Source organism: Oncorhynchus mykiss, chromosome 15 (genome assembly GCF_057628025.1).
Source record: "Oncorhynchus mykiss isolate SJ-2025 chromosome 15, ASM5762802v1, whole genome shotgun sequence".
NCBI lineage: Eukaryota > Metazoa > Chordata > Actinopteri > Salmoniformes > Salmonidae > Oncorhynchus > Oncorhynchus mykiss.
In genome coordinates, this window is record NC_143036.1 from 22863409 (window position 1) to 22875570 (window position 12162).

General features: G+C 43.4%; 1 protein-coding gene across 2 annotated transcripts in view; it reads right to left on the minus strand.

Annotated features, from left to right (window-relative positions):
• Positions 1-12162, minus strand: part of LOC110489804 (VOPP1 WW domain binding protein) — a 95190-nt gene that overhangs the window by 59308 nt on the left and 23720 nt on the right. For both annotated transcript variants that reach the window (XM_036944071.2, XM_021562725.3), the window contains exon 2: positions 758-816. In XM_036944071.2, coding sequence (XP_036799966.1) covers positions 758-816 — 59 coding nt within the window. The remainder of the gene's footprint in view (positions 1-757; positions 817-12162) is intronic.

Consider the following 12162-nt stretch of genomic DNA (forward strand, 5'->3'; position numbering starts at 1 on the left):
CCTTCTTAAGACTAGCTGAGTATCTGGAGCATCAGCATTTGTGGGTTCGATTACAGGATCAAAATGGCCAGCAACAAATACCTTTCTTCTGAAACTTGTCAGTCAATTCTTGTTCTGAGAATTGAAGGCTATTCCATGCGAGAAATTGCCAAGAAATTGAAGATCTCGTACAACGCTGTGTACACTCCCACAGAACAGCGTAAACTGGCTCTAACCAGAATAGAAAGAGGAGTGGGAGGCCCCGGTGCACAACTTAGCAAGAGGACAAGTACATTCGAGTGTCTAGTTTGAGAAACAGACGCCTCAAGTTCTCAAATGGCAGCTTCATTAAATAGGACCTGCAAAACACCAGTCTCAACGTCAACAGTGAAGAGGCGACTCCGGGAGGCTGGCCTTCTAGGCAGTTGCAAAGACAAAGCCATATCTCAGACTGGCCAATAAAAATAAAATATTAAGATGGGCAAAAGAACAGACACTGGACAGAAGAACTCTGCCTAGAAGGCCAGCATCCCAGAGTCGCCTCTTCACTGTTGACGTTGAGACGGGTGCAATGCCAAGATAATCCATCTACCTGACAGGTGTGGCATATCAAGAAGCTGATTAAATAGCATGATCATTACACAGGTGCACCTTGTGCTGGGTACAATAAAAGGCCACCCTGAAATGTGCAGTTGTCACAACACAATGCCACAGAATTTGAAAAAAATGTAATCGGACATTGTACACCATGTTGTGGCAGGTAGCAGGTTGTACTTACATAAAGTAGATGGGGTATCCACCTTCAAAATACCAGCAAGACTTCTTGGCCTCTATACACTGCAAGAGGGAGAGAAAATAAGTCAGTCCATGCAGTCTCTTTTTTATTTTTTTAAAGACTCTCCCTTACCCCAACACAGACCATTTATCCCACAAAGTATGACCTGACATTGGGTTCAGTACATCACCAAGAGCGGTACTTTGCTGAGGCCAAGACGCTTTTTCCGTTTGACAGGAACAAATGACCCGAAAACCTCTCTCGGAACAGCAGAAGTCTGTCAAAATACATCCCTATCCAGAGTACGAGAGGTTCTCCACAACTTCCTGGGGTGGTTGCTCGGAGAGAGCCTTTCTTAAATGGGCCTCAAACAACCTCTTCACTTACAGACCAGGTAACATGACAACAAATCAAAAAAGGTCCTGGGAATGGACCACAGCTGTTTGACTGGAGACTGACCAGGTGGACTGGAAGTTTGGAATGGAACAGAGATTTCAAATAGCCACAAACCTGGTTCTTCTCAGAAATGGACTATTCTATGCATCTCTGCTGGCTCTTTCTCAACTGTAATCTCCTTGCCACCTCTCCTGCCCACTGATCTGAAAGACTTGACCAGTTTCTACCATGTTGTTTTCACCCTTCATGTTCTTTCCGGTCAGCGCAGATGAAGGAAGGAGAGGACAGTCTGCAGCAATTGATAGAGCCTCAGTCTTATGCTGGTGGAGCTGGGTTGGACGGTATACCGGAGAATTTGGAAAAAGCTACAGGATGGTTTTTCAATAGCGTCAAAACAATTTATTTATTTTTCAATACATTTGAATATGTTTTAAGTTAAAACCTGCAGTCACCTTATGCAATACATTAGGAGATGCAGATGGCGGTCATCATTTCACAGTTCTCATTATGAAACTTACAGGCTGACTCCACCGCTTGCGTTGCGTGCGTGAGCATTGCAAAAGAAATGTAGAAATCTGTATTATTAAATTATTGCACCCACACTGCTCGCACGCGTAAACAAGCGTCTGTGTTGTCACGGGCTAAAATATAAGTATTTTCTATTTCAGACTCAGATTGGGCTGCAAGTCATGCCTCTCCCATCTCCTCATTGGTTTATAGAAGCAGGTACCCACCTGGGTGATTGAAAGACGAACTGTGTTGCCGGTCGTTGTGATGATACTATGAAAGTTTAGATGCCAAATCACCATATAAGTTCAAAGATGAAAAAGCCTGGAAGGAGGAGAGATGACTAGAAACGGTTAACCGTTTTATGTGTGGATTAATTCTCGGAGTAGAGGACCTTGTGCATTTCTGGTAAAATAACAACTCAATGTTTATATCCCAGGACAAATTAGCTAGCAAGTGCAAGCTAGCTAGCTAAATTGCCATAAATGTTTAATGCTTTTCGACCTTTCCCCAAATAATTATGCACTGCTGAAAAAAAATAAAGGGAACACTAAAATAACACATCCTAGATCTGAATGAATGAAATATTCTTATTAAATACTTTTTTCTTTACATAGTTGAATGTGCTGACAACAAAATCACACAAATTATCAATGGAAATCAAATTTATCAACCCATGGAGGTCTGGATTTGGAGTCACACTCAAAATGAAAGTGGAAAACCACACTACAGACTGAACCAACTTCGATGCAATTTCCTTAAAACAAGTCAAAATGAGGTTCAGTAGTGTGTGTGGCCTCCACATGCCTGTATGACCTCCCTACAACGCCTGGGCATGCTCCTGATGAGGTGGCGGATGGTCTCCTGAGGGATCTCCTCCCAGACGTGGACTAAAGCATCCGCCAACTCCTGGACAGTCTGTGGTGCAACAGACTGGTGGATGGAGCGAGGCATGATGTCCCAGATGTGCTCAATTGGATTCAGGTCTGGGGAACGGGCGAGCCAGTCCATAGCATCAATGCCTTCCTCTTGCAAGAACTGCTGATACACTCCAGCCACATGAGGTCTAGCATTGTCTTGCATTAGGAGGAGCCCAGGGCCAACCACACCAGCATATGGTCTCACAAGGGGTCTGAGGATCTCATCTCGGTACCTAATGGAGGATGTTGCAGGCAGCAGAACGTTCTCCACGGCGTCTCCAGACTCTCACGTCTGTCACATGTGCTCAGTGTGAACCTGCTTTCATCTGTGAAGATCACAGTGGCGAGTTTGCCAATCTTGGTGGTCTCTGGCAAATGCCAAACGTCCTGCACGGTGTTGGGCTGTAAGCACAACCCCCACCTGTGGACGTCGGGCCCTCATATCACCCTCATGGAGTCTGTTTCGGACCGTTTGAGCAGACACATGCACATTTGTGGCCTGCTGGAGGTCATTTTGCAGGGCTCTGGCAGTGCTCCTCCTTGCACAAAGGTGGAGGTAGCGGTCCTGCTGCTGGGTTGTTGCCCTCCTACGGCCTCCTCCACGTCTCCTGATGTACTGGCCTGTCTCCTGGTAGCGCCTCCATGCTCTGGACACTACGCTGACACACAGCAAACCTTCTTGCCACATCTCACATTGATGTGCCATCCTGGATGAGCTGCACTACCTGAGCCACTTGTGTGGGTTGTAGACTCTGTCTCATAACACCACTAGAGTGAAAGCACCACCAGCATTCAAAAGTGACCAAAACATCAGCCAGGAAGCATAGGAACTGAGAAGTGGTCTGTGGTCCCCACCTGCAGAACCACTCCTTTATTGGGGGTGTCTTGCTAAATGCCTATCATTTCCATTTGCACAACAGCATGTGAAATTTATTGTCAATCAGTGTTTCCTAAGTGGACAGTTTGATTTCACAGAAGTGTGATTGACTTGGAGTTACATTGTGTTGTTTAAGTGTTCCCTTTTTTTTTTGAGCAGTGTAATTGGTTCAGAGTTTGTTTTGATATTTTAACCTGTGTGTCGTGATCTCGTTTGGTGTGGGGGGACGAAATACATTTATGCACAATGGGCGCAGCCGGTTTGGGTTCCGTGTTACCCCAGAACAGTTGAGACAGTTGCATGCTGGTTTGTAACAGCACAATGGGAGACAGCGTTCTACATCTATCCGCGAGTTGTAGCGTCACACATGAGGTGAAGAAGTCAGTGTTGCAAACTTAGCGACGTAGTCGCTATATGTAGCGAGTATTCAGACCCCTCTAGCAATACATTTTCAAAAAAGCGACTAGCAACAAATCTAGCGACTTTTTCTGGTGTTATTGGAGACTGAGGCTCTGACGTGAAAGCACGTATCGTTCTTACTCTTCTCAACGAGCAGCGGGTGCTGCCGAGGCCCCCCCCCCTAGCACTCACAGGCGGCCCAGCCCTCACGCTGCAGTAATAGCACCCCTCCTCGTCCAGACTGCAAATTAATTGTGCATGCGGAAAGCCACCACTGGTTGATCTCGCCCTGGCTTACATTTTCTTTTTTAAACAATTAACCTGAATTAGGGCCAGACTAGTTAGTTTCTCACATTGCCATTGGCAGTTTTTTTCTATTGTCTCTTTTTGGTCCATTTAGATTGTATTCAAAACTTCTTTTTTTTTATGTTATGGTTAAAAATGTTCATGTTTTAATGTGACTTGTTGTAGGCTCCTAAGTGGACCATAAGGTTAAAAACAAAAACAAATTAAGAACGTTTTTTTTAGTTTTCTTTAAACGAAGTAACTCTACCAGAGTGTCTCTTTTGGGTCACTTTTGCCAGTCCCAAGCCCGGATAAAAGAGGAGGGTTGGAATTGTGACATAAAAAAAACAAGAAAATCAACAGAAGAAATTTCATTTGTAGTTCTAAACATATTTAGGTTGTTTTTTAATCACTTTTTCTCTCTCCTAAAGTGTCCATCAAAATTACATTGCCAATTGTGCAAATTAGGTGATGTCATTTAGAAACTTCAAGGGACTTTTAGGACAGCCAATAGCTACTTTCCTTACTGAGGAGTTGGCAACACTGGATAAAGTTACACTTGTATCCAATTCACTAGTAAATGTTTGCTATCAGATATCTTACAATGGCTTTCTCAAAGAGCTCTGGATAAGTTTATTTTTTCCCCCCTGCGCTTCCTACTAGCGTTTTTCTCCTCCATGTGCACATGCTGCTCTTCCTTCAGAAAACTATGCATCACAACTTCATTCATTTGTACAATTTATTTGGTTCTCTTGCTTGTAAATGTCCTCACTCACTGAAAATGACTTTCGGTGGCGTCTAGCTATACTTGTATATATTTAGCTAACAGCGCCTGTGATTTCGCTATTAGTTTGTGCTAATTCTGTTAGCATTTCTTGCATTTTTAGTGTGCTATGCTTGTAATACCGTACATTTCCGGGATCAGAGAAGGACGGTAAGACAATCTGAAAATCTGGATACCGGCCATGCCTATTGGAGACACTATATAAGGCCTTCCTTCTAAACTAAATCTGCAGTTATTTCAGGCTTCATCCATGCTTTCAATAACCTCCATTCTCTGTCAACCTAGTGCTAGACGAATCAGCATATGCTCTGGGCTTCACCATTTAAGATATGTTCTCGGTCTAATTGGATAAGAATTTGAGACGGTCTTACGATAAAGAGCATACCAACAAACCCATTTCAGAGCAGCGGGCTGTCTGCCTGCATCCCATTACGCCGGGTTTCGTTCATCTGGACAGGACTGTCATTTAATAATCAATACGCCTTCCGGCTACACTACGCAGCTGCCGCCAACTGCCCTCTATCAAAATGCAGACCGAAGCCCGTCTTTGTAAGATGAGGAAATAGAAAAAAAGATGATGGAAAGGAGAGAGAGCGAGAAGGGAATATGTCCTAGACTAAACTGTGAGTCTGTTATGCACAAGGCCAGGCGTAGCCTCAAATGCTTTATGTGCAAGTAACGTTTTTCATTAAAAAATTAGACACTGAAGCTTCTAAAGATAAATTAAACAGCTCTGCTCACATATGAAATCATGTTGGTTATTCATGCAGTACTGTAACTGGGATGCTTTTCAGTGTCAAGATGATCTGTTTGCCCATGAGCAAATGAACACATTTTATCCCTGTATGTTAACCCATGCAAATAGTCTTGCTGTTTTGAATCATACATACTGGTTCTTTCCTAGACAGCCGTGGCTTTGTGCAACACACAATGCCGTCCTCCGCCTCAGGAAAGGTTTGCAGCTGTGTCCTTGAAAAGGGAGTCTTTGATTTGAATAATTATGTGTTGTCAGAGTCATTTATATGATACCACCTTGTCAAGGACATGTTGCAAAGCTGTTCACTCTGCCTTTCTGTAATTCTCCTCGACTTTCACAGATTTGGCAAGCTCTGTGTGTTGTCTAAATAAAACAAATGGATGCCCCTTATTTGCTCTTCCGTGTAACTTTGAGTAAGCCCCCATCCACTGTATTGTAATATAATTCATATAAAAGGCTATACAATGGGTATCATGTGGGTATACCTGGACTGCATCAATAGTCTAATGCGGCTTGCACAGAATTGGCACCCGTGCCCTACTGCTCTCACCTGCCCAGTCCTGGAAAAAGATGAGGAGAGGCGCCACTTTAGTTCAGACTATTGAGATGCATCCACAGACAAAGCTCATTGAGGTGAGAGATGAAGTAAATAAGAGAATGAAGCCTGGTCTGTCTTCCGAGAAGTGTGGTTGAAACAAAAACCCACTTCCACAGCAGCTTCATTAGAGAAGTGAAAAGGGGCGCCGACTGACGGGTTGGGGAAAGGTCATGGGCACGTAATTAACAGTTCCCATCAGTGGAGACCTTTTCTGCCGCACCACGCCAGTCGCACACCAGCCATGAGGGGCAGGTCGGGGTGATATTTTCTCCCAAGGAATCCCTTTTCTGGTTTGTGCTATGGGCCTAAAAAAGGGAAGGGTTGGGGGAGGGGGGGGGGTGTTTTCACACAATGCGTGCCCACTGAGGGCACAATGGGTTCAACCCCTAAACATAACCTTAGTATGTTTCCTGGCTCTTGCGACCAGAGAAGGGGGACAGTCACGAGGGAGTTTGGGTCATACAGACTAGGGCCATACAATGGAGCATTTGTCAATGTCTGGCTGTTGGGATGGACAATATGGGGACGCCCTGGCAGGGAAGCCCTGGCAGGAAGAGGGACGCCATGGTTGAGACAACCACCCAGCCTGTCTGTTTGTGGGACCAACTTACCCACATTGACACTGCCAACAGCAGGGTCCACAGCCATGTATTGTAGTATCAGGAACTGACAGACTCCAGATATCCAGGCCAGCCTCAGAGCAAACCAGAACAACTAGTCTCCCACCCCACTGACAAGCTTCATTAAAACAAGGGAGTTTACAAATGTATTCTCAGTAGACCAGCAGAGCGACAGTTGAAGGGACAACTGAATGAGTGACCGCTATGCAACCGCAAACTGTGGCGTCCTGCTCAGATTTGTCCCAGATAGGCAGGACATTGGAAGGACATGTTGTTTTTTGGTTTTTTTAACTCCCTCTTTACAAATCAGCCTCAGACATTTTAAACAATTTAACATGACAGAATACTCCAGAGATTTTATTCATCCACAGTTTACCCCCATGTTGGCTGGTTTTATGAAAGGTAACAGTGGGGAAATCCACCACAGTGTATCACAAAAGGCAATTTACATCAAAACGATATTGGATTACTAGATGATTTTAAACTCCTGCATTAATCCGACCTGTGTGCATTCATTACTCATGTCATGTCTGCTTTATAACCCAGCTACAGAAACAACGAAGGTGTATCCCTAATGGTAAGGCTTCTACTTAATCTATTAGATTATAATGGTCAACCTGATTCTATACCATGTGGCTCACAGTGAGCCTAACAAGGTAGTGTAGTGTTTAGCTTGTGATAAGACACATTTTAAAATGTAGCCATGCATGACCTTGCATTGTTCCTAATACCATTTTCCCAGTTTTTGCACTTGGGGAACGACTATAAATATGTGATGGTTCAACATGTTTAGTTGAAAAACAGAATATGTATAGTTACATTAGCCTCTTCAAATCATTTTGAATTGCTCATTTTACTGCAGCACTGTTTGAGGAAGTATAACTTCACTGCCACAGAGGACAATTCTCATTAGAGGAAAACCACACATTAACATGTTTAGCTCATTTGATACGAGAAAGGAAACGGATGAAACACGCTTCCAGTCCAATGCCCCCCCCCACCCCGACCCCACCACCTCCCTCCCTTGCACAAGTGGCTCGATAATGTCAAACCACAGGGATGTGGATTCCATTAGTGAACACAAACAACCCCAGAAAGGATCATTGCACAGCGGCTATCCAGCGGGTGTGCCGGGAGCTGACGCTAATCCCTCAAAATACTTTCTCCTCAGATTAGCTCGGCTAGCCCACCACGTCACCGCGTTTAGCCGGAAGCCTCTCTGTGTTTAGGCCTAAGACAAACTACTGAGGAGCCAGATGTAAAGCCCCACTTAAAAGACTAAGTAAAGTAAAGCAGAAAAGGGCTGGACAAACGTTCATGTTTGAAGTTCAACAGGACAGGGGAATATGAAGGAGTATGGTTTGACAGAGACATTTTTTTTTTATTCCAGGGTTTTAAATTCAAGGGGATTCTTGAAGCTGAATGGTGAATAACAGCATGCAAGAAAATAATGAGACTTGTTACATTTAAAATCCTTTGAAATATCCACACCTGTGTCTGTGTTTGAGTGTGACAGACAGAGAACCAGAGGCGGTGGATGTTTGATCTCAGAAAGTCAGTCATTTCCCTAATACATTGTTAATACACAGTCTGATACAACAAAAACTGCAAGTAAGCACCACGAGTCCAGAATCATGTCATTGGGTGCACTTACCCTTGCAATACTAAAACTTTCAAAAAGGAGGTTCTCAAACATCACTACGCAAAAATAAAGGCAATACAATTTAGCAATTCAGCAAGCGGATCAGTTTAATTTAAGATCATTGCTTGGATATTGAATGAAAACAGACAGATACATTGTTGATCATACGCAGGTTAAAATTCAACTGAACCAACTTCTCTGCTTTTAAAACACAGCATGTGGCATCAATATGAGTCAGAAACATTAATTCCAGTGTCAAAATTTCTAAAGTAAAAAATGAAGAATGGTACTTGCCTACTACAAATATAGCCATAGCTCTGGCAGCAAATATCAAAACGTATCAGCAAGCATTCAGCAACGTACAAAGCTGGTTGCATAGTAACGTATCATCACCTGCCTGAATCTATTCTGTAGTTAGCCCCTCTATTAGCATATCAATTACTTTCAAACTAGAGAAAGATATTTTTCCCCTCGCTATATGTTTATTGAGTGATGATATATGATATAAACCTGGTAGATGTGTTGTTTAACAGCATCGTGGGAACCCCCTACCATATCAAGAGCTGTTCCAGAAGACTGAAGCAGTGGCCAGACACCAGTCCCGCTTCAGAGTAATGGAGGACACTTGAATCAGGTTGGTCACAGTTGATCTAGTCAAAATACTATCGGTCCTGGAATTCACCTTACCACCATTGATAATGTAATCAGTGCTGTGCATACAGTGGGGCAAAAAAGTATTTAGTCAGCCACCAATTGTGCAAGTTCTCCTACTTAAAAAGATGAGGCCTGTAATTTTCATCATAGGTACACTTCAACTATGACAGACAAAATAAGAAAAAAATCCAGAAAATCACATTGTAGGATTTTTAATGAATTTATTTGCAAATTATGGTGGAAAATAAGTATTTGGTCACCTACAAACAAGCAAGATTTCTGGGTCTCACAGACCTGTAACTTCTTCTTTAAGAGGATCCTCAGTCCTCCACTCGTTACCTGTATTAATGGCACCTGTTTGAACTTGTTATCAGTATAAAAGACACCTGTCCACAACCTCAAACAGTCACACTCCAAACTCCACTATGGCCAAGACCAAAGAGCTGTCAAAGGACACCAGAAACACAATTGTAGACCTGCACCAGGCTGGGAAGACTGAATCTGCAATAGGTAAGCAGCTTGGTTTGAAGAAATCAACTTTGGGAGCAATTATTAGGAAATGGAAGACATACAAGACCACTGATAATCTCCCTCGATCTGTGGCTCCACGCAAGATCTCACCCCGTGGGGTCAAAATGATCACAAGAACGGTGAGCAAAAATCCAAGAACCACACGGGGGGACCTAGTGAATGACCTGCAGAGAGCAGGGACTAAAGTAACAAAGCCTACCATCAGTAACACACTACGCCGCCAGGGACTCAAATCCTGCAGTGCCAGACGTGTCCCCCTGCTTAAGCCAGTACATGTCCAGGCCCGTCTGAAGTTTGCTAGAGAGAATTTGGATGATCCAGAAGAAGATTGGGAGAATGTCATATGGTTAGTTGAAACCAAAATATAACTTTTTGGTAAAAACTCAACTCGTCATGTTCAGAGGACAAAGAATGCTGAATTGCATCCAAAGAACACCATACCTACTGTGAAGCATGGGGGTGGAAACATTATGCTTTAGGCCTGTTTTTCTGCAAAGGGACCAGGACGACTGATCCGTGTAAAGGAAAGAATGAATGGGGCCATGTATCGTGAGATTTTGAGTGAAAACCTCCTTCCATCAGCAAGGGCATTGAAGATGAAACGTGGCTGGGTCTTTCAGCATGACAATGATCCCAAACACACCGCCCGGGCAACGAAGGAGTGGCTTCGTAAGAAGCATTTCAAGGTCCTGGAGTGGCCTAGCCAGTCTCCAGATCTCAACCCCATAGAAGATCTTTGGAGGGAGTTGAAAGTCCGTGTTGCCCAGCAACAGCCCCAAAACATCACTGCTCTAGAGGAGATCTGCATGGAGGAATGGGCCAAAATACCAGCAGTGTGTGAAAACCTTGTGAAGACTTACAGAAAACATTTGACCTCTGTCATTGCGAACAAAGGGTATATAAAAGTATTGAGAAACTTTTGTTATTGACCAAATACTTATTTTCTACCATAATTTGCAAATAAATTCATTAAAAATTCTACAATGTGATTTTCTGGATTTTTTCCCCCTCATTTTGTCTGTCATAGTTGAAGTGTACCCACGATGAAAATTACAGGCCTCTCTCATCTTTTTAAGTGGGAGAACTTGCACAATTGGTGGCTGACTAAATACTTTTTTGCCCCACTGTATATGTGCATCATGTCTGTTGTAAGGAGATGCCCCCTTCCACTGTGCCAATGGACTACTTTTGGGCCCGAGTGAGTAATGCCAACCAGTCAGTGCCATGCTGGCACGTGTCCCTTGTGAATTAGCCTCAATGATTGGCTATGTTCCACTGTGTATTTACTGATGGCTTCCTTGACTGAATGGTGTCAGTCTTTCCCCTTTATGCCCCTCCGTGATATAGGAGCCAAAGTCAGGCTCCTTCATGACCAATATCAGTGATGAGACGGGCCTGGATCTGCTCTACACTCCCATGCCCATCAGGCGTTGGCAAACACCTCCGAAGGGACAAAATTATTAATAACACAGTACATCAGAAGTGTTAAGCAATATCACCCTTTCATTACACGTCACTCATCAACTCTCGTTTTTATACAGATGGGCAAAATAGATGCTTTTGAAATGGAGTCCCCTGACTGAAAGACCGGTTGATACTGATGTCTGAATAGGGAGAGACCTTGCACTCAGCAGAAAAAATTATACAAGACACTTTTTATCGTCTTTTGTTATTTAATTAAAATGGTACCGTCGAGGTTATAATAGAAGAACACCGTTTCTACAGTATTATGTGAAGGATTGTTTATTCTACATGGAGCTGTTACACTTGGAAGTTATCAAAACACTGTTTAGAATATCTACACAAGTTCAGCAATTGCACTCATTTCATATTACTTTGGAGCAGGGGTGAAAGTAGATTTCCTTTCTTACCGGTATGAGATTGTCACACCCTGACGTTAGAGAGCCTTATGTCTCTATTTAGTTTGGTCAGGGTGTGATTTGGGGTGGGCATTCTATGTTTTGTTTTCTATGATTGTGTTTATATGTTTTGGCCGGGTATGGTTCTCAATCAGCGACAGCTGTCTATCGTTGTCTCTGATTGGGAACCATACTTAGGTAGCCCTTTTTCCCTCCTTTCGTTGTGGGTAGTTAACTTTGTTTGTGGCACTAATGCCCTTTAAGCTTCACGGTTGTTTTTTCATTTGTTGTTTTGTTGGCAACATTTTGAAATAAAAAGGAAAATGTGCGCTTACCACGCTGCACCTTGGTCTTCTTCCAGCAACGGCCGTGACAGAGATACCCAAGATATGGCTTGGTCAATGAACCATAAACGATTAATGAACATGCACCTGTGGAACGGTCGTTAAGACACTAACAGCTTACAGACAGTAGGCAATTAAGGTCACAGTTATGAAAACTTAGGACACTAAAGAGGCCTTTTCGATCTCTGAAAAACACCAAATGAAAGAGGCCCATGGTCCCTGCTCATCTGCGTGA